This window comes from Sprattus sprattus (genome assembly GCF_963457725.1).
Source record: "Sprattus sprattus genome assembly, chromosome: 15".
In the NCBI taxonomy this organism is placed as follows: Eukaryota; Metazoa; Chordata; class Actinopteri; order Clupeiformes; family Clupeidae; genus Sprattus; species Sprattus sprattus.
This window is the reverse complement of record NC_137913.1, coordinates 28,252,334-28,275,880: the sequence shown is the minus strand read 5'-3', so window position 1 is coordinate 28,275,880 and position 23,547 is coordinate 28,252,334. Positions and strand designations below refer to the sequence as shown.

At 45.3% G+C, this 23,547-nt stretch overlaps 1 protein-coding gene across 1 annotated transcript in view; it reads left to right on the top strand.

The window, feature by feature from the left end:
* Window positions 1-3,822: 3,822 nt before the first annotated feature.
* Window positions 3,823-23,547, top strand: part of bmp2k (BMP2 inducible kinase) — a gene marked incomplete at its 3' end in the record, with an annotated part of 65,114 nt that continues 45,389 nt past the window's right edge. Inside the window, 1 exon segment of the mRNA XM_080852497.1 lies at window positions 3,823-4,110. Within this exon segment, the coding sequence (XP_080708623.1) occupies window positions 3,960-4,110 (151 nt within the window). The 5' untranslated portion in view covers window positions 3,823-3,959.

Sequence of the window (23,547 nt, the reverse complement as noted above, 5' to 3'; positions counted from 1 at the left end):
CCAGTCCGCTTTTTCAATCCTTATGGTCTTTTACAAACCTCAGCCTGGCAAAGTACAACGTTGTCCCGGAAGAAAAACTTGCTTCCTTTTGCTCTGACAATGTTCCCCAACTCTGAGAAGTGTTTTTTCCAGCAGGGCAATGCTCCATGCCACACAGCCAGGCCAGTAAAGGTGTGGATGGAGTACCACCAGATCAGGACCCTGTCATGGCCAGCCCAATTTCGAGACCTGAATCCCATAAAAAAACCTCTGAAATGTGATCAAGAGGAAGATGGATGGTCACAAGCCATGAAAAGAAGCCGAGCTGCTTGAATTCTTGCGCCAGGAGTAGCATAAAGTCACCCAACGGCAATGTGAAAGACTGGTGGAGAGCATGCCAAGACACATGAAAGTTGTGATTTTAAATCAAGGTTATTCCACCAAATATTGATTTCTGAACTCTTCCTAAGTGTAAGCATTAGTATTGTGTAGTTTAAAAATGAATATGAGCTTGTTTTCTTTGCATTATTCGAGATCTGAAGACACTGCATCATTTTTGCTATTTTGACCAATTGTCATTTTTCTGCAAATAAATGATCTAAATGACAATATTTTTATTTGAAATTTGGTAGGAATGTTGCCAGTAGGTTATAGAATAAAACTAAAATGTACATTTTACTTTAACACATACCAATAAATAGTAAAACCAGAGAAACTGATAATTTTGAAGTGGTCTCTTAATTTTTTCCGCGGCTGTATATGTGGATGATTGTTGAACAGCTCTCTCATCCTCTGGAGGCACATTAAAACTAGTGTTGATATATTTGGTCACACGAGTGTGCTGTAGAGCAACTTTGAAATTAATGTATCTGAAATTCAAATACATTGTCAAAGGCAGGTCACCATGAAATAGAAAAAGAAAGGTTAGTATTTTGTTTTGAGTGTGGTATTGCAGATATTATAAAGGTAAACATAAAGGTAGATAAAACTATAACTGTAAACATAAAGGTTGTTAAAACTATAAAAATGTGGTCTCATAGCGACTATAGTCTGTAAAAGAAATAGCCTAAGTTTAAGTTGAATTCAGACAAAATGCATAGACTTGTTGAAGTAATTCAGTACCACTTTATTTTCAAAGTAGACCTGCTTCAGTGAGGGAAATGCACGAAAGAGCTCAGTTCAGCAGTTAAAGGTGAAGACCTCCTGTGACTTGAGCGCAGTGGCGGTTCTGCATGGAATTACGCCCCGGGCGATATCCCCTCCGAGCGCCCCCCCCCCCCCCCCCCCCCCCCCCCGAAAAAATTATAGTATAACAATATAAGTGAAAGAAAAAATGAAATGTATCAATTGCACAAATCCTTCAATAGAACATTTGAATAACACACTTAAGAGAATTATTGCACACATACTTTACATTAATGTTAGCTAACCAGCTATCTGCAAGTTATGTTGTGCTAGTGCAACGCTTGCTAGTCTAGTGGTGTCAAAAGGAAATCTATGGTCTAACCAGCTAGCTATCGACCTGTTAATTATTAAGATTATACTAGTACTCTGTATGCTTTTCAATTGCACAACTCTTTCAATAGAGCATTTAAATAACACACTTTAGATAATCAATGCACACATCATGTGCATTCATGTTAGCTAACACCAGCTCTTTGCAAGTTATGTTGTGCAAGCACTCAACATGCATTATAGTTAGTTGAGTTTGCTAATAGTGGCTAATGGGATTTCGCTAACGCTTGCTAGTCTAGTGGTGTCAAAAGGAAATCTGTGGTCTAACCAGCTAGCTATCGACCTGCTAATTATTAAGATTATACTAGTACTCTGTATGCTGTTACATTATGTTAGTTGTGGCTAGCGGGATTTCGCTAACACTTTAGCCTAGTGTCAGATGAATGAACATGTTCATACCCTATGGTCAAATCAGCTAGCTAACGCTAGCTAGCAAACAATTCAGTTGGTGCTCAACATTAGCTGGTTGCCTTACAGTAATAGGAATATTGGTTAAGCTACACTTGATAAAATAAAACACATTTTTTACCTTGTCCACTCGAGCATCCTTCAATAGCTTTATCGATAATGTAATAGACTACTCTGTTAAAGATGTATTACATTTCCCTCGGGATGAATAAAGTATCTATCTAACTATCTATCTATCTCTATACTCTGTTCACTATTACCTTCACCAGTTGGATAAATTGATGCAGTTAGTGGTCTCCTTCCACCAATTAACCCTTGGTGACCACATAATCGTTCTGTATTACCTATTTTTATAAGCCATTTCACACAATTCAGAAAAACTAAAAGTATAGGGTAATTATAATGTTTATTGGGAGACCCAGAGCTGAACTGCCCGCCGCCCCCTCTCTCTTTCCCCCTTTCAACCAGGATTGCGCTGCACCTTCTTAGCGAGCAGGTGCGCCTGCAGCTGCAGGGGGCGCCAATTTGCCAATTCCTCACGCAGTGATATGATATATAGAAATAGAAAAGCGCTTCGCGGCCTAGATTATTATTACTATTTGTGCTAAATAGTGCTCGTGCCGCCCCTCACGTGTCATGGAAAAGTGCCGCCCCGGGCGGCTGCCCGGGTCGCCCGTGCCTAAAACCGCCACTGCTTGAGCGCATCTCTAAACATCTGAATGAAAGGGGACTAGCTTCAAGATTTCAAACAGAGAGACTACTACGACGAGAACTCCCACTCATGGTTAGGAACATAGAAAACAATGTGAGGCAACAATGGCATTCACTGTCACTGAGGTCCACCATGTAAGATGAATTGTAAATGCCAACTTTGCAGATCACATAATTAGAAAACACTACGTTAGATTGTGAGCGTTTGTCTGCCATATGGAAATAGTATTTGGTAATTTTGAAATAAGAAATTATGCATAAAGTCGCAGCCTCGTCTGTTGCGCACGCGTATGTACCAGCCAAATGCAAGGAGATACCATTTGCGCAAGTCTACTAAATCGGGGGCGGGTGCAGAGAGTGACATGTATTGTAAATAAATGTGACAACGCCGTGGCATCTTCTCTGTTGTTGGGTATCTGTCATTAGAATCAACAAACCTTCCACTCATTTGCGAATCACGAGAGTTCGAAGTTTAACTAGGTGGGCAGGGGAATCGCGGCAGATCGAGAAGCCAATGCTGCTGCTCCATATTCATTTAAAAAGTTTTTTTTTTTTTGTGTGAGTTGTTGAGAACGCTTTCTTTATGATATCATCATCATCGTCTCTGCAGCGGGATACACCAGACCATAAGCCAGAAAGCTTGTTAACCAGCTAGCAAGCTAACTACTAAAGGGGAAGTGGAGAAGTCTAGGGGCAGGAGGGAGGTGTTTCCTTGATTCGCGGTAGGCAGTATTTTGGAGTTTGCTAGCTCCCAGCTTACTAGCGTAGCCTTGTAACACACCCCCTGTCGTACAGTGTCGTTTACCTGCAGATGGCTAGCAAGTAGTAGTTGAGAGTATCTATCGGCTTAGTTGTGGATTTTTAAGAGCCGTAGAGCATGCCTTTTTAATGCGTTTGTTGCACCCTCAGCAGAAGGCTAGCTAGCCAGCTAGGTCGTTGTGTGGAACGCCTGCATGTTTGCTTGCTAGCCATAACTGCAATATAACAGTACGCTAGCTTGCTAGGTTACAATCGACAGCGTGGTGGACATTATCTAGCTCATCGTATAGCAGATAGCTTCCTAGCTAGCTGGATTTGTTTGAACAAACCTGTCCATATTGTGATCATCTGGTAGAATATACCATTAGTTGGTAACTACCTATCGTCTTTTGGAATCTCTGCCATGACATTCAAGTGATTGAAGTCAACGGCACCACAATAAGTCGGTTGCAGAGAGAATGCAGGACAAAGACAGGAGATGAGAGGGTAGCTGAGCAAGTTTCAACATTTCTTTGCGTCTCGGTACTGTCAGTAGTAGCCTTAAAAGAACAAGGTCGGAGAAGTGGACACTCATATCAGAATCAAGAATGAAGAAGTTTTCTCGAATGCCAAAGTCGGAGAGCGGCGGACTGGGAGGTGGCTCTGGCTCCGGAGGGGGAACGGGAGTAACAAACTACATCGGGAAGGTGTTTGCTGTCGGCCGATACCAGGTTACCGTGGATGAGCTAATTGCAGAAGGTATGTTTGCATTGTATTTCCCTGCACAATCTGTAGCCCCCCGCCCCCCATCCTCCAAACCCCTAAAAAAGGGTTTTAGTGGATATTGTAGAAAAAGAACAGCGACAAAAGTAAAGCCTGAGGCTTTGTCACATTGTTTTTGTTCCAGTGTTACAGGTATTTACGGAATGGTTAACGTTGTGCTGCAGGTCAAACTCGTTTGCTGTCTGTATTTGTAATACATAATCAAGCGGTCAGTTTGGTTCAATTGATCAACGTCGATAGGCACGTCTAGAAACACCCAGCAGGTCACAGCAGACAGGCAAGCTAAACGGAAACGAGTTAACTTGTACCACCAGTCAACAGGTGACAAGTCATGGGTCTTGACCCTTCACAGCAGGGCCACTTATATAATGCAAGAAAGACATAGCTAGCCATTCCTACACTAGCCATTTTTTTCAAATAATTCCTGAAACGTATTATGTGCGTCCCCCAGCTGTCTACTCTGTGCCCAGTAAAACTTTCTTTGGCCAGGCAGCGTCCAGGAGAGTATAGATTTCAGCCTCAGAGTCCTTGTCTGATGGTTAACTGCAGTTCAACACAGACGTCACTGTGTATAGAACAGATTGGCAATGTCAGCAGTATGCAGTCCACAACACATCCAACATGTCATTGCTTGATGTTCACAGTGGTGCGTACAGTACTTTCACACTAAGATAGACGTAGCCATCTTGGTAGTTACCCAACTTTAGTCATACTCACAAAATGTCTCACTCACATACACACACATACTAACACACACACACACACACACACACACACACACACACACACACACAGACACACAGACACACAGACACACAGACACAGAGACACAGAGACACAGACACACAGACACAGACACAGAAAATGGCAGACTTGTGGCATACTGCAGGGTGAGTCTGACCCCTTGCTAGACAGCTGTGAGCTTATGGCAGTATTAGGCTAAATACTCTCCCCTCCCTCAAAGCCAGGAGTATTTACACACACACACACACACACACACACACACACACACTATTGTGATACTGCCAATAGGAAGCAAGGATTGGAGAAGCTCCTCAGTATGCTGAGCCGTCTCAGTGTCGGTGCCTGTCCTGTGTCACATCTTCTTGGACACAGCTGGGTAGCACTCTCTCTCATATGGCGTTACAATGAAATCAAATGTTATGTGTATGTGAAGGTCATCTAGATAAACATTGAACAAAGACAAGTGTGCACGTGTTTGTGTTTGGAATGTGTTTGTGGCTCTAGTTGTCCTGTCTCTGATGGAAGACTGATAGTTACATGAGCGAGAAGATAGGCTGCCTGGTCTGTCTGATACTTTGAGGCTTTTCAGATTGTTTACTTTCAGTTATGTTTTTAAATTCAAGCCTCTAAACTTTTCCTTCATCAGAAACAGATCTGATCCATACTTGGATGGGATAGCTGTGCTGAGACAGGCAAGTGTAAATGAACTGTCCTGTATGGAGATGATCACACAATTATGCCACAGTGGGACTGGGGCACGGTTCTCTCGCTGGCCCTGGAAGTGTCTCGGACCAAGCCATACACTAGTCTAGCCAATCAACACGTTGCTTTCTTAGCACACAAGGGAGAAGTGTGATTTGATTGGCTGTTGAACTCAAACTTTTGCCAGAACCACAGACTGTCTCTTTAACTCCCCCAGATATGGGTAACCTTGTGTGCTGGGATAGTTGGTCATGGTCTTCCTCGATATGGGCTGTTCAACCTGCACGATAGGAACAGGTTTGACCTCTTCCCTGGTGGATGCAAATCCTCCTGTGTCACTGGTAACAACCACATCAACAAGAAAACCTGACATTCTTGTTCTGATTGGCTGAGTTGGCATCAGTTGGCATGTCGTGTTTATGTTTTTATCTGTGGGCAGTGTCATGTCTGCTATGTCTAAAAGCCAGAGGTGGTCTCTTGGTAGATGTTGTCACAATCTGACTTGCAATCACACAAAGTTTCTTGAACAACCTGGAGAAAGTGTCTTTTACTCTTACAAACCGAGTGGATTTGTGTGACCAGTGTGATTGGCATTAGGCGTGCCATGGGTTCTCTGCCTCTGCAAGTCCAAACTCTGTCCAGACATGAATCGGTCAAAGCTGCATCACAAAACATTGAGAGTGTCATCATGTCAGTCTTGGAGTGATTGACATCTTGGAATGCTCTCTGCATCAAAGAATGTATTAGTTGTCTGAATGTCATAGGTACCCCTTTTGGCTTTGGGTGATCAAGATCGTTCTGGAATGGTATACTGATATCTGTGAATCTGAACAAATATGATTGCCATTTTTTGTATAACTTTGTATTGTTCTGTAATAAAGACTCCCTGGCATTGCTATCATCTTCAATAAGAAGATGCTTGCTTCATTTACTGCCAAGGGGTCACGGGTTTCGCCTCATCACACAGAATTGTTTCCCCTCGATCAGGGCAGCCATCTTCTGAGCCTGTTTGTGCTCTGGACCTCTGGGGTCACAAAGGTGAGAGGGAGAGAGAGAGACAGAGGGAGAGAGGTAGATAGAGAGAGGGAGAGAGACAGAGAGAGGGAGAGAGGTAGATAGAGAGAGGGAGAGAGACAGAGATACAGAGGGAGAGAGACAGAGAGACAGAGAGACAGAGGGAGAGGAAGAGGGAGAGAGGTAGATAGAGAGAGGGAGAGTGAGAGAGACCGATAAAGAGAGGGAGAGAGACAGATAGCGAGAGGGAGAGGGAGAGGGAGAGAGACAGAGGTAGAGGGGTAGATAGAGAGAGACAGAGGGAGAGAGATAGATAGACAGAGGCTAGAGAGAGACAGAGGGAGAGAGACAGAGGGAGAGAGACAGAGGGAGAGAGACAGAGGGAGAGAGACAGAGGGAGAGAGACCGAGACAGAGGAGTAGAGAGAAGGAGGAGGCACTGACAGGGATGGTGACTAGGCCTGTTTCAGAATTCCCAGCCACATTCGATAGAGACAGGGCAATCTAAGGCAAGTTTATTTATGTAGCACAATTCATACACATTGGTAATTCAAAGTGCAGCAGAGGAGCACATTCAATTCGGTTCAATTTTATTGATTCATAGTTTCATTAGCTTCAATAGAAGTGGTCTCAAAGCGCTTCACAGGGTCCAAAGGCCTGAACTGGAACCGGGTAGACGGACCAGCATCTGTCAATCACTCTTATCAGTTTGCCTACTCCCTGTGGGTCAGTGATCCTCCTTGTGAATGGGGTTCAGTTCTGATGCATCCCGCTTAATGATGTATCGGAAAGGCAACACTTCCTCGCTGTCACGGCTCAGGGACAGGCTGAGCGGTCTAACGGAGATGAACACAAATGGAAGGTCCAAGACAAGGATGCGGAAGTGAGTCACTGACTGGTGACAGGATGCATCTGCGAGGACAGCGATAGGCACAAACACATGCGCGCGCACACACACACACACACACACACACACACACACACACACACACACAGACGCATGCATGATGAAAAGCTCACAAGTATGATTCAGCTGTATCCACATATGAAAGTTTTTGTGAAAACAGCAGCAAAGTTGGTTGGATTTGATGTGTTCAGGTTTAAGGTGTGTGTGTGTGTGTGTGTGTGTGTGTGTGTGTGTGTGTGTGTGTGTGATTGTTCCTCACTCTCTTCCTCTGTCTCTCCTTTCTCTCTCCACGTACATAACTTTGAACATGGAGCAAACATGGGAAAACACAGTTTCTGTTATGGTCCGTCACACAAATACACGTGGACATGCGGTCAGTATGCTCATGGCACACACACACGCACCCACAAACATGTGGACTCAGCTTCAGATAGTTGACACGCGGTCAGATTGCAGTATGCTCATTGCACACGCATACACACACAAGTATGATGTCTGAACTCTAACGACCATCTGGCTATTGTAAATGTTTCCGTCGTTTTGGTTCATTTCATTTAAACTATTCTCTGTAAGTGCATGTTTGTGTCTGTGTGTGTGTGTTATGTATAAGTGTGTGTGTGACTGCCTCCTTATGGCGCGTTGTATCGAGTTGTGTGTGTGCGAGCAGGAAGTAGCGCCTCTTGAGGCCCACAGTTAAACGGTCATCTGAGCTGATCCAACGCCATCACTCTAAAACCTTTCACCTCAGCCCTCAAACGAGATGCATGTGAGGACTGTTTACATAAAGCAGGTGGCCAAGTGCTGTATTTTCCTCTGGTTGGGTGGAGCCTACTCCTTGGAGTAAGGGTTAAGCATGTAAATATCAACACTCCCCAATGCTGTGAATGTCTCTCTCTAACTCTGCCAGAACTGTTTGATTGGCATGATGCATAGGCACTGAACATACACATATACGTTGATGGATACATTCAATCAGAACGTATAAAGGTGCGGCGTAGTGACCCGACTGGTGAAGAGGTACCAATAGTATTTATTAAGGATTTATAATTGATCTTGTATATTTTCTATATATAACTTATAATTGACACTGACAATAATAATATTCAAACTAGAAAATGCATTTCCTGAAGGAAATACCAGTGCATGAAATGCAAAAGTTAAGAAAGAACGAATAAAAGAAAAGTGAAAGAAGGAAGGAAGAAAGGAAAGAACAGTAAAAGAAGGAAATAAGAGTTGAAGAAGGAAAGAAGAAAGGAAAGAAGAGTGAAGAAAGGAAATAAGAGTGGAAGAAAGAAAGAAGAGTGGAAAAAGGGAAGAAGAAAGGAAAGAAGAGTGAAGAAAGGAAATTAGAGTGGAAGAAGGAAAGAAGAGTGGAAGAAGGAAAGAAGAGTGGAAGAAGGAAAGAAGAGTGGAAGAAGGAAAGAAGAGCCGAAGAAGATAAGAAGAAAAGAAAGAAGAGTGAAAGAAGGAAAGAAGAAAAGAAAAAGGTAAGAAGAGTGGAAGAAGGGAAGAAGAAAGGAAAGAAGAGTGGAAGAAGGAAAGAAGAAAGTAAAGAAGAGTAGAAAGAAGGAAAGAAGAAAGGAAAGAAGAGAGGAAGAAACAAAGTAAGGAAAGAAGAGTGAACAAGAGTGGCTCTGGATAAAGACAGTAAAGAGTGAAAATATTGAAAGAAGGAGAAAAAAAGAGTGAAGCAGAGAGATGGAGTGTGAGAGAAAGTAGAGTGAGAGTGATAGAGAGAAAAAAAAGTAGAGTATGGAAGGTGTCTATTAATATTCCTAGTTATACAGTTGAATGGAGAGGTACAGAGAGAAGAGGACCCTTGGAGGCTTGCTGCAGGTGTCAGTGAAGCACAGGTGCAAGCCAGTTTAATTACCCTATTATGATGTCATAATGGCCCAATGTAAGTCAATGGGAAAATTTAGATTCGTTTTTCTTTAATAACTTAAAAAGTATTAAGTTTAGAAAAGTGAAAAATACATAGCATAAGTGTCCTTTACAAGACCTACGCGACAAAGTTTGAATGAAGTTTCTACGTTAAGCGGTTTGGGCTGAATTAATCGCAGAAAAAGGTAACAAGAATAAGAAGAAGAAGCCTAGGAATAACAATACAGGGCATTTCATGCACTGTAATAATACATTTTATTTTATTTAAAGCAGTAGGATAGTTAGGACGACTACATCTGTGTACAGCTTGTCTTACCCCTTGGTCACAGACTCGTCCTTTTTTTTTCTTCTCTATTTCTTTCTGTCTCTTTGCCCTCCTCTGGGTTTATGTATCTCTCCTCTCTCTCGCTCTCTCTACACCCCCCCCTTCACACACTTTTGGGGCAGGGCATCTCTGTGATGATTTCTCTCCCTCTCTCTCTCTCTCTCGCTCTCTCTCTCTCTCTCTCTCTCTCTGTCTCTGGCTGGGAGGAGGGGGTGAATGGTGGGATTGTGTTGTCCTTTTGTTGCGCTGTTCCAGTAAACCCGCTGAGGGATGCTGGTACGGCCCGACCCAGCACAACACAACACAACACACAGTAGCGCCCAGCCCAGCGCGGCTCAGTTCAGCTGGGCAGAACTCGGACTCGTGACAGAGGCCTGTGGTTTTGTGTGTGTGGTTTTGTGTGTGTATCATCTGCCTGTCTGACACACACTCTCTCACTCTCTCTCTCTCTCTCTCTCTCTCTCTCGGGAAGTCTCCAACAGGAAATAGAGAAGAGGAAGCTTAGTATAGAAGGTGATGGCACTGTGTGTTTGTGTGTGTGTGTGTGTTCGCTCTCCCCAACGTGGCCCCCCCCTCGCCAGGATTTAGTACAGACTTGACATTAGATGTTTGCATGCATTTATTCAGTTACGTAGACCAACCAACGATACAAATTGTAACGCACCTTTTCATCTACATTGTTGGAGCACCTTTCACCTAATTTCACCCCTCATCTGTGTCCTGTTGCTGTTTGATTGATCCGCACTTCCCCTCAGCTGGAAATGTTGAGGCCCAGAGGTCTGCCGTAAACTTGTGTGTGTGTGTGTGTGTGTGTGTGTGTGTGTGTGTGTGTGTGCACGCTGTGACATACACAGTGTAATTCCTGAGCTGCAGAGGGGTTGGACTCTGCTCCAAGCCTGTGACCTTCACTGGCCTGCAGTGCGCACACACACTCTCACAGACATGCGCGCACACACACACACACGCACAAACGCACAAAAACAATAGCCAACATGCACAAAATAGACGTTTTTGATGGGTGTCCTTATTTGAGTCTTATTTGAGAATACGTCATAGTTTAGAGCTTATCCTGTCTCAGTGCTGAATAAAACAGGACTCCCCACTGGAAAAGAATTCCTCTGCATGTACCCAGCATAGCCAGTTAAGGTATGAATCTGGATCTGTGTAAACAAGTAGGAACCACATCTTCTAAATCACAAATGTTTGCACGCCGTTGGACTTCGGAAAGCAGCAGGTTGCAGAAGTTTGGTACTGACGCTGCCATGTGGAGATGTGTGTGTGCATGTGTTCATGCCGCCTCATTTGTATACATCTTCCCTTGTTAAAGTTGGAGATTGAGACGTTCAGAAATGTTGATGCAAATCGGCACGCCAATTTATCGGTCAAGTTGTAGTGCTTACTGTAGTTGTTGGTGTAGTGTGACGTGGCTGAACAGGGGCTAGCGTAGCTGCCCTGCAAGTACACAACCCGGGTTAGATTACTGACCGCTGCAAGGTGTCCTACTAAATACCTGACCTTTACCCTTGTTAGTTAGTGGTGAATGACACTTAAAAAGCTTGTTTACTTTGTTACTTCACATCAATGGCAAATCTGATTGATACATGCACTCACTTTATCCCATATTTATATAGATTTATCGTAAACGAATGTCAGTCTGTTTTGTGTTGCCAAAAGCACAGTATAAATGCTCTGAAATTTTCAGTTAGAAATATTGAGACAAGGATTTTTTTTTTTTCTTATTATGACCGCCGATTGCCGATTTTCTGTCAACGATTTCCGGGACACTGAAACACCGGGGTGCACGAAATTTGGTGGGCATGTATCCTTACTAGATTAGCGTGGAACCACTGATTTTCGTTTTGATCCGTTGCACCCCCGTCGGACTGGACTCCTTTTAAAGAGGGTGGGGCGATTTCAGTTTTCTGTGAAAAAGTCGAAAACCGTAGGGCTTAGGAGGACCACATTTATTTTTGTATGTTGTCTTAAGAGGCCACGTCAACCATTCCACTACCACTTATTTCATGTATAGCGCCACCTAGTTACAAATGAAAAAGCAAAAATGGAGTGTTGTAAAACATTTGAATTGTAAGTTGACAAGGTCAGAACTGCACGAAATCGGAGGTGTGGGATCATTGACACCTTCTGACTGCACGTTAAGTTTCATGGAATTCCGTTCACGGGGGGGGGGGGCATACAATAAATTGATTTATATGATTATACACCAACTGGCCTGTAGGTGGCGCGACACAATTTTCTTCGAATATCCCGTGAACCGTAGGGCCTTGGAGGGCCAAATTGTTCTTGTATGTTTGTGTCAAGGGGCCGTGTCAATCCATACCATAACCAGTCATTACATGTATAGCGCCACCTTGTTAAAAATGAAAAAGCAAAAATGAGGTGTTTTAATCGAATATATGTCAAAGTGCTTGAAAAATTACCAAATTTGCCAGGGACATCAAGCCGGTAACTGCCCATCTTCGGTAGAGTTTTTGTCCATGGATGGAGCAAAATGGCTCTGTAGCGCCTCCTAAAACATTGCAAAAACCCCTGCGCATTGGGGTTATTTTGGCGTAGCTTGACGGAATTCGGTACACGTCTTCATCATGCTTGGACGCACCAAAAAGTCTCTTGATGCCATGGTGGCAGGTCCACAGGAAGTCCGCCATTTTAAGTGGAAGATGCCTTTTGACGGCGTTTGCACACCTCGCATCTGATCGAACTCCTCCGACAGCTTTAATGGTAACGCCTTGAAATGTGGTAAAAGTTATATTGGATTTTCCTATTAGTCGGAAGATGTGGGCGTGGCAGACCCTCAAACTTTGCCAACTTGTTAGTGCTTGCCATAAAACACAAAGTCTCTAATAACTGTTGCGTACATTGTTTGATCCAGAGACAATGTCTTAGGGTGGATGCTGGATCCGGCCCGAACTCGTACATATGCCTGACTGATATCACCTATAGCGCCACCTGTTGGTGGTTGAAAACTTCACTTTGTTTCCACACCTTGCATGTGATTGAACTCCTCCTACAGATTTAATGGTAATGCCTTCAAACGTAGTCAGGTTACTCTTCAGCAATGGGGAATTAAAAGTTATGAGAGTCTTTTACAAAGTTTGAAGGGTGTAGGTGTGGCAGACCCTCAAACTATGCACTCTTCACAAATCCAGTCACTTATAACCTATGCATATATTGTCGAAAGTGCACGAAATTATGAGACCCTCTGAATGCATGCCAAGTTTCGTGCAATTTTGTCCATGGGGGGCCATACAATAATTTTTTTTTTATTTGACTGTACACCAACTGGCCTGTAGGTGGGCTGACACAGTTTTCTACGAATATCCCGAGAACTGTAGGGCTTAGGAGGGCCACATGTTTTTTGTATGTTTGTCTAAAGGGGCCATATCAACCCATCCCATAACCACTCATTTTATGTTTAGCGCCACCTACTTAAAAATGAAAAAGCAAACATGAGGTGATGTTTGCAGGTATCTCTGGCTGACATGGTCAAAACTGCACCATAATGCATGGTCAAAACTGCAACAGATACACACACATACACAGTAGACATTCGTATGCACACACACACAGTAGACAAATGTACGCATGTACAAATAATTCCTTTAATACATAAAAATGAAACACAAACCAATTTACACTCACAAAACACATAAAAACACACAAACACACTGACAACCATGACTCATTCTGTGCCAAAACCTACTGAACAGTTCGGCGGTCATATTTTGTAACGCTTTGCGTTACGTCTAGTTATTTGCACCATAGGCTGCAGATGAACATTTTCCGATTATACCTCCCCTCAATAAGACCAAATACAGTCTATACCGCCCACCATTTAACTCAAAGCTTTACTTCCTTTCCCTACTGATACTGCTCAACCTCTCCATGACCCATTTTTCCCCATAGTTCATCAGAGGGAGTTAGTTTTAAATGCTCTCCCAGGCATGAGGTCACTGTCTGCTAGTGTTTCTGTACGTCTGTTGCCTCTGTCTCCTTTTGTCCTTTAAAGCCGAGGCTGACACCTTCTGAAAAACAGCCTCCTTAGCCAGTCAGTTTAGCCATCCAGCTGTTTCTGGCATCTGCTGAAAAACAGGCTCCTTAGCCAGTCAGTGTAGCCATCCAGCTGTTTCTGGCATCTGCTCAACTTACGTCACCGGCGGTTTATGAAATTAATAAATACTTCAGGCACTTCATGCGTAGGGTTGGATTTGCACCCTACAAAGCCTACAGAATTCTGATGTGTGTCTGTGTCTGTGTGTGTGTCTGTGTCTGTGTCTGTGTCTGTCACTGTTCGCGTGCAAAACTGGGGTCACCTGCTTGTGATTGCATTTCCATCCCTTGTGTGCTTTGGACAGAGTTGGTGAAAGTCGTAAGCAAAGCCTCCCCTCCAGATTTCACCCTGACATCAAAAAAACATGCACAGACCTGAGGTCATTTAAAAATTCAACAGAGGCAAACTTTTCCACTTTGTACACATTGTTTGATTTAAACAGCAACCCTTAGTCCCAGCGTCTATGTTTGTTTGCTGAGAACTTCCTCCTTAGGCCGTTGAGAAATGTTTGTAGAGAACTCAAAGGTCAGGGCCAGATCTACTCAAAACACGGCTGTTACGTGAGGCATGGCGACGAGGTGTCCCATTATATGAAAATACTGGACGAGTCGGAGGCCAAGAGCGGCAAATTTGCCCCACTTATGCAAGATGAGAGAATATGTTCAGTGTCCATTAGCTTGACTGACTAAACATTCTATCGATGGCCAGCTTTCAAATCAAGCGTTATTTACTATGGTTGTTGGTATAGTTACCATTCAAAGTTTCCAGAGCATTGATATAGAACAGTGATTCAACTTTTTTTATCCATTCTACTTCATAGGTGTCCAATCATAAAGAAATCTCGGGTGTTGTGAAATGAAACTGATGGTGTTGTCTTGGTAAGGTATTGTGTTGTGCTGGTAAGGTATGGTGTTGTCATGGTAAGGTATGGTGTTGGGTTGGCTACAAAACTGATGAGAATAAAGGCAACTGATGGTTGAGTTCTGGGCCAGGTTACACAGCGGACAGTCAGGCTCACTTGTCAGTCACTTTTACTGTAGTTGGGAGCCATTGGGCCATTATCTGAGGCTGTTCTCAGAGTGTGAGGTGATGAATCACAGGGACTTTTTGCAGGATTTTTAGTCAAAGGCGCCTCTTCCTGCTGAAGAGTGCGCATGTTTGTGTGTGTGTCTGGAGTAGTTATGTAAGCCCCAACTGAGTACGGAACAAAGAGGTGGGCTGATCAGTGATCATGTCTTAATAAGCCATGCCTGAGCTTCATTTAGACTAAAGAGCAGTTTGGATGTTAAATCCCCTGTGGGTGGGTGATTTCTACAGAGTTGACAACATCCGTTTTTGTTTGTTATCTGGGTTTGTCCTAGAGACTCAACTATAGCTATAGCTAACTATGGCTAGAGTCCTGTTAATGGGTTCTTTCAAGCCTGGTGTAACCATCTGACCTCACGTGTTCCCACTCTCCCCTCTGCTTTTCACCCAACATTTTTCTCCCCATCTCCCTGTTTTCTTTTCGTCTGTGTCTGTGTGGGGCCCTTTACTGACCTGACCTGAAAGAACTTTAGTTCTGTCAGTCATGGCCTTCGGCGCACGAACGCCAGAGTGACATGATCATTGTTTGAAGTGGCTCTCTCAAATATGAATGTGGACACACACACACACACGGTCATATACACACGAAGATCCTCACAGAGGTTTGCTGGAATGAGATTGGCAGCCTGCCCATGATGGGTGTGTGTGTGTGTGTGTGTGTGTGTGTGTGTGTGTGTGTGTGAGATATTGGGGAAAGAGCAAGAAAGAGAGGAGTGTGTGTGACCATAATGAGTTGCAAGCAACTACGAGAAACTGGGGCAGCTCTCTCTCTCTTTCTCTCTCTCTCTAACACACCCAGTCAACTAGTGCACACACGCTTTCTCTTTCACTACTGTCTTTGTTGAGAGGTCGGATCATCCCAGCCATCTCCATGACAGACCTGTGTTCAAAAGCTACTGCTACAATTTGTGCGCATCAGGTCACCTAAATCACACACTTCTCCAACCACAGGGAGCATAGCCCACTTTTTGGTCTCTCTCTCTCTCTCTCTCACACTTTCTCTCACACTCACTCTCTCTCTCTCTCTCTCTCTCTCTCTCTCTCTCTCTCTCTCTCTCTCTCTCTCTCTCTCTCTCTCTCTCTCTCTCTCTCTCTCTCTCTCTCTCTCTCTCTCTCACTTTCTCTCACTCTCTCTTTCTCTCCTTCCCTCCTTTTGTCTTTGTTTTCTCCCTTACTGCTCGCTCTCCATCTCGTTCTTTTTTCCTTTCCGTGTGTTTTGTCCCTATGCTTTGTGACCCATTTCTTTCGAGAGAGGCTGAGGCAGATGCTGCAGGAGGCTCCTTGTGATTGGATCTCCCATCATAACGTGCTCTTCCACTGCAGGATCTCATGGGGGGACCAACACCTTTAGACAGTGTTCCACCCCTGACCCTTTCAGACTGGAGAAGTGAGACCACTTTTTCTCCTCCTTTCTCTCCTCTCGCTGACGGGAGAGAAGGGACCAGTCTTTCCTGCTGCTCGGCCTCTGCTAGGGCTAGCCTTGAAGCGCCATCCGTACAGGGGAGGGAACGAACCCCAGAGGGAGTTTGTGGGTCGTTGGCATCAGCATGAGTAGCACCTGTGCCCATTGGCTTGCATTTCTGCTGAGTCTCTCTCTCCGGCAGTATGAAAACATCTGGGCCATATTTACTGATGTGGTGTTGAGTGCTTTTAGGCTCAAACGTGTTCTGGCTTGGCAGTTTTCATATTACTCACACTTGTCAGTTTAATAAATGAAGACTTCTTGATCCTGATCTGAGTGTATGGCCCCTGGATTGGATAAGTACGCGTGTGTCATCTTTTCCTTACATGCTTTCTCCCAGTCTCCGTAAAGAATTGTTTGAGTGTATTGCCGCAACCATATTGCCTTCACAGTTATTGGCTTCAACTGCAGAATGAAAGTGCCTTCTCTGTTCTCGGCAGTGCAGGGTTGGCAGTGTCGGGTTGGTCTTACCAGGGCGATGCCGGCCTGTTTGACACCTCTGTAAACACCCAGGCTGTTTGGCTGGAGCGGAGGGTCACCCGTTGCCCCGCTGTGGCGTCTCTGTGCCCAGTGTCTGTGCCAGCCAGCAGTACCCATCCAGCTGGGCATCTGTCCCCCAAATAAGGAAGCTAGCAACCAGAGCAGGACTGGGGTTCCACTCCGAGGTTCCAACATTGGGGTCTTCCCTCCTAACTAGTTTGGTGTGTTTGTACTTGGTGTACCCAAAACATTTAATCTGGTCTTCAGGAACATGTGGCTCATCATTCAAACACTCCGTGAAGGATGTGTTTGAAGGCCTACGTGGTTGACTCTTCTTTATAGTGTTCCAGTTTAGAGTGTGTCTGGTTCATCTGCCCTTGTCCCTCTCTAAGGTTAGCTCATAGTCTTTATACCTCCAAGTCAGACTCCCAGCAAAATCACACTTGGGTGTCATGTTGCGCTGATCTTTGAAAAGGTCCAGGCTTGTAAATCTGCCATGCTGCTTTTCTGTCTTCTGGGCTCTTGTGGGCTGTTTGCAGGAGCTCATAGTGTGCTAACAGGATATGTCCATACAGTAGACTCCTATTGTTCAGCATCCCCACTGCTCCCATTGTTATCCCATCCCCCACGAACCCGCCACAAGTTATCACAGGAATCCCTCAACACTAACGGCCTTGTCATCTTCCCACTACCCCCCCCGCTTCCTACACACACACACACACACACACACACACACACACACGCATGTCCTGCTGTCGCTAATGAGAGGCGACTCAAATGATTTAGGCCACGCTGAAGCTTAATGTGATTTGGAGCTCAGGAATGCTCCCCTTTACATGGGACAGCAGAGGAATGTGCACAGAGGGGTGGGTGATGGGTCAGTCTGCGGCAGAGATACACTGAATGCCCAGCTACTGAGAGGATGGACCCACTGGGGGTTGTGGCGGTGGCGAGGCTAATGTCCTCAAGAGCATGGCCTTTGGAGAGAACCGAGGCTAGTCAGGAACTCCTAGAGTAAATGTCAGATCAGTTATCACTAGGGCATCTTTGTTGTTGTTAAGTTGTCAAGTAGCAGTATGATGGTTGTAGTGCACCCTGTTGTTATTATACTTAGGGCAGGTTTTTCGGTATGAATACTTGCATGTGACAGTGAGTGGTTTGGTCACTGTGGGAAGTCCCCAAGCAATAGCACATGGAATTTAACATCTTTTCCTGTAGTTAACTAAAATTACTCTCGAATTGCTTTGACTCAGTTGAGAAGATGTGTAACATATTTCTGGCAGCCTGTTTGGCCGGCTATGGGGTCTAGTTGATCCAGTCCCTTTTCTGTATAGTTATTAATGTTTTGTGTTTGAATATCACAGGTTAGTTTATCAGGGAGCTGTTCTTTCTTTTTCTAAACAATAGTTTAGGTAACTGTATGTGTTTTTTAAGGATTGTGTTAGTGTGTTCAGTTGTTCATTATTTTCTCAGGTAAAAGTGTAGTTTGTGTGTGTGTGTGTGTGTGTGTGTGTGTGTGTGTGTGTGTGTGTGTGTGTGTGTGTGTGTGACATGCGATGTTGATTGAGAGCTTGTGGAACAGGTTTAGTGCTGTAAACACATCCAAGTAGCGAACAAGACGTAGACCAAGACGACTGGTCACAGATGTCCGTTATTGAGTGTATGTACGCCTTTATTTTGAAGATACTAACATAATATATAATTCTGTGAATACAGTAGCAATGAGATTAGCCATACTATAGCTTCTCGTCATTGTTTTGTACCTTAAGTTGATCTGAGACTGACGGTGTGGTGTTGTTCTACCTGTGGTGACTCGCTGCTCTCATGGAAACCCTTGCTGAAGTCACACTTTCCCCTAGATGCTGACTCTGTTTCCATTTGCCCTGAAAGCACCACCTCCAGCAGTAAGGACTGGGTGTGTATTATGTGTATCGACAGTGAAGTGTATGGGCTTTGGAAATGAGAATTTAACACTAAGTTGTAAAAGTTTGGAGCCTTTGCTTGAAGTGAACGGGTCTATATATGGTCACATGGAGTTGTTCTCCCTTGTTTCCCTGATGGATGTCCTGGATGAACCAGTGTGTCTAAAGTTATACCACCTGGCAATAGGCCGCGATCAGTTGTATGTGTGTGAATGTGTGTGTATGTGTGTTTGTTTTTAAGAAATGGGCTTAAGTGTGACAGGTTTTTGGCCTGCTTTCTCAAAAGTCGTAACATTTTGTTTTGATCTCAACAAATGTGTTTTTGGTGCAGAGTCTTAAAACGTGTTTTGTCCAGTCAATGTTTTTCCCAAAAAAATTAAAAGGCAAAGACCAAAGGAAATTGTGGAAGCACTACACTGTTGAGTATTTCAGCCCAAGTTGCTTGAGTTCATGAGGTCCAGAGAAGAGAGCAGTCTCGGTGAGATGAGATGTAGCAGATCAAACTGAAATGAAAAGATGGTGCAAACCCACAGGACGTTTTGGGGTGGCTCTGGGGTTGACCTCGGGAGCAGAAATGTAATTCTTCACGAATTACAGGTTTCAAATCCAGGATCATTCCTTCGGCTCTCCCTGGAATCCCGAGCTGGAAATACACACAGCCCTGCTAAAAACAGCTAACGGCCGAGTCCTCCAGCATTTGTCAGAGATGTGCAAGAAAAGAAAAAAAAAAACTTGTCTTCCAAAACAATAAAGGCCCTCATTGCATTCACTGCTCAGAAAGTTCTTGAAGACTAGTCCGAGCCAGAGCAGGTTGTGTTTGTTAAAAGCAACCGGTAAGTGCAGAATCTCCCAACTGCACACCAAAAGCAAAGCTAAGTGGCGCGGCACTCTATTTTTAGGCAGGGAGATAAACAGGCAAGAACTCAGTTCCAGAGAGAGAGAGAGAGAACGGGCGGAGGAATCATTTTAGACAAGGCCTCTTAAGAGATACACACCCGGCCTGATGTGCTCTTCAAACGCGCCGCGAGGAGAGCCCGAGATGATGCCTGTCAGCACAGGCAGCGAGCATGGTAACACCACAAAGAGATTAAAGAGAGAGAGAGAAGAAAGAGAGAGTTAGAGAGGAGAGAGCTAGGAAATGGAAAGCGAGCGATAGAGGGAAGAGAGGTAATGGAAAGAATGACAAAGAAAGAAAGAGAGAGAAGGTGAGCGAGAGAGAAGGAGGTGAGGAGAGAGGGAAAGCATATTTGAAAGTGTGCGTTTGTTTGTTCTCCCTGGTGAGCTGATGATACAGGGCTGGTGGTGTGGAGTCGAGGCCTCTCATAACGGAGCACCGCTGAAGCCTAACGTCCATCCTGAGACACTTGATTTGAGTTTCTGTTCATTAGAGACGGAAGAGGCAGAGTGCCTTCAGCCTGTATTCCAGCACATTCCGCCGGAGCTCCTCACAGGCATCCGAGGCCGCGGGCAGAATTAGCAATTAGCATCCGGTAACTGGCCCTCAATTGCCTGCCACGCCGGTGTCGCCAGTACTGCTGCTACTACTACTACTACTACTTAGGAGATCAGAAAGGAAGGTCAAATGTTAAGCTTAAAGTCAGCTTCATTTTTTTTTAACGACATGTTTCAGCGCGGTGCATGTGATGGTGACTGTGGATAAGGCAGCGTCATTCCTCTCCAGATGCAGGAATGAGGTGATGGGGAGATGGGCCAAGAGACGTGACGTGAGGTGAGGTGGGCCAAGAGACGTGAGGTGAGGTGAGGTCAGGTGAGATGGGCCAAGAGACGTGACGTGAGGTGAGGTGGGGGGAGATGGGCCAAGAGACGTGAGGTGAGGTGGGGGGAGATGGGCCAAGAGACGTGAGGTGAGGTGGGGGGAGATGGGCCAAGAGACGTGAGGTGAGGTGGGGGGAGATGGGCCAAGAGACGTGAGGTGAGGTGGGGGGAGATGGGCCAAGAGACGTGAGGTGAGGTGAGTTGAGGTGAGGTGAGGGGGAGATGGGCCAAGAGACGTGAGGTGAGGTGGACCAAGAGACGTGAGGTGAGGTGGGCCAAGCAAGGTAGAGCTGATAACCAGCTGATGGCGACCCTGCGCCCAGAGAATGGGGACCGGAGAGGAAACAAGGAGGAGATGGATGGTGTGTGAGACTAGAAAAATGTGTGAAAGTATGTGCAAGTGTGTGTGTGTGCTTGTGTGTGTGTGTGTGTGTGTGTGTGTGTGCGTGCCTGCCTGCTGCCTGCCTGCCTGCCTGCCTGCCTGCCTGTTTGTGCAGGTTGTTGGACTGTGATGGGTTTATGAACACATCCATGCGGCATACATGCCACAGGGAGGCATTGTGTTTGACCACTGCATCGCGCCTCACGTGGGTATCTGAAGACAAACAGCTAGCCTGTAGTCCACACAAACCAGCACGCTACATGATTGTCTGGGCTTGTCAATTGCACTAAGTGGTCTACATAAACATGAAGTCGAACCGTTAGATGATCAGTGAAATTTATACCGACAAATCATTTATTGACTGTAACTCTTAAGGACATAACAGGAAAATGTTTTGGCAGATAGATGGTTAAAAATGCCGTATGTATTGACCCATGGAGGTATGTCTTTTTTGCTTCCAGGACAAAAGAGGGAGGAGAGAAATAGAGGAAGGAAGAGGTAGAGAGAGAAAGAGAGACCGGAGGAGAGCAAAGGAAAAAAGAGCTGCAGAGAAGAAGCAGAATGCAACTGGAGTGGAGAGAGAAAAGAGAGAGGACGAGGTGGAGGAGTGAGGGGTTGGACTGCTATAGAGAGAGAGAGGAAAGAGTGACGACGAAAGCAGGAAGGACTGCTAGAGAAAAGTAGTGAGGAAAATAAGAGAAGAGAAGATGGGAGTCCATTAGGCCCAGGCTTGACCTGTGCATGACTCCTTGTTCATTAGTGTCAGACCGCCACAGGGATCTGGAGCAGTAGAGCAGAGTAGACGAGTGCAGCAGCATCACACCCACCCCCACACCCCCACAGAAAGAGAGGGGGAGAGGGGAAACGAAGGAGAGATCTAAGTATTTTCCAGCTCTTTGCTGAGCGAGCACGCTCATAGCCCAATTTTGTCTCATGGCGTAACATCCTGACCTGTGTTCAGCTCTCTTTCTCTCTCCCTCACTCTTCTTTTCCCTCGCTCTCTCTCTTTTTCTTTCTCTCTCTCTCTCTCTCTATATATATATATATCTTTCTCTCTCTCTTTCTCTGTGTAAGTGTCTGCATGTGGAGTGGACTGTGTTTCGGGAATGGGAACACACACACACAAACACACACACACACACACTACCCATGACCCACAAGAGAGCCCCCACATGCACACACAACTTGCAACACACACACACACACACACACACACACACACACACACACACACACACACACACACACACACACAACCATGAAGGCTGCTATGATTCTCATGCTCAGACTGCACATGGCTAGATAAGTGCTTAGCCTTTTGTCTTCTGGGACCAGCAGTGTGTGTGTGTGTGTGTGTGTGCGTGTTTGAGGATAGCAGCCAAAATGAAATGTGAAAAGATTTCTCCCAGAATCCCTTGGGAGAGTGGAAGGTGATGCCAGAGCACTATTGTGACATCACTGGGGTAGGCCCTGCTCTGGCACTCGGTGTCACTTAATGGCGTCCTACTTCTCTCCGGTCGCCCCTCCAACGGGCCGAATGTTTTCCCACGGCGTGATTGCGTCACAGGGGCAACTGTGGGCTTGCTGAATGAGCCCCATTGTGAGACGCTGCGTCGATCAAGGCCAGAAATCCCCCACAATCCCCCTCTTCCCTGCCCTTGGCAGACCCCGTTGTGACATCATCGGATCTCGGGCAACATCACTTCCACCTGGTGCCTCTGCGCTGGTGTGATTGTGCTGGAATGGGGGAGTGTGTGTGTGTGTGTGTGTGTGTGTGTTGGCTAGTGTGACCCTCTTCGGTCTTCTCTGGACAGCTGATCTGTATGTAGCAGGAAGGCCATACCCTCTCCTCGCCACATCTGCTGCTGCTACAGATTAGATGTCCTTTTGCTGAGAGACGAGCGGCCTGTGCTCTTTGGGAGGAGGCAAATGAGGGGTGTGTGTGTGTGTGTGTGTGTGTGTGTGTGTGTGTGTGACAGAGACAGATTGTTTGTGTGTCAGCTCTTTCTTGTCAGTGCGTACTGATCTCAGAGTAGAAAGATGGTTGGTGTATAAGTGTGTTGGTTAGAGATTGAGATCTTAAGTGGTGTTTGTGTATGAGAGTGAGCGAGAGAGTGTGAGTTATGGAAACCCATTTACTATTTTTGAGTAAGCAGTGAGGATCAAGCAGGACTGTTTGTGTGTGAGTTTGAGACTCCTCGTGTGTCTCTCTGTGTGTGTGAGTGTGTAGGTTTAAGACTCATCTTCTGTGTGTGTGTTTGAGTTTGAGACTCTTTGTGTGTGTGTGCGAGTTCGAGTTTGAGACTCCTCGTGTGTGTGAGTTTGAGACTACGTGTGTGTGTGTGTGTGTGTGTGTGTGAGAGAGTGTGTGAGCGAGAGTTTGAGACTCCTTGGGGGTGTGTGTGTGTGTGTGTGAGTTTGAGACAACGTGTGTGTGTGTGTGAGAGAGTGTGTGTGAGCGAGAGAGTTTGAGACTCCTTGGGTGTGTGTGTAAGAGCAAGAGAGAGAGGATCCTGGCTCTGTTGCCGTGGCACTGAGCTGTATTTTAGGGAGAGACAGTAGTCTGTGGTGGGTGATGTAATGCTTGGGGGGGGGGTTTAAGGCATTCCTCAGTAATGACAGACCTTCCACAGCCCCTCAGCTCTGATCTGAGGTTAGTAC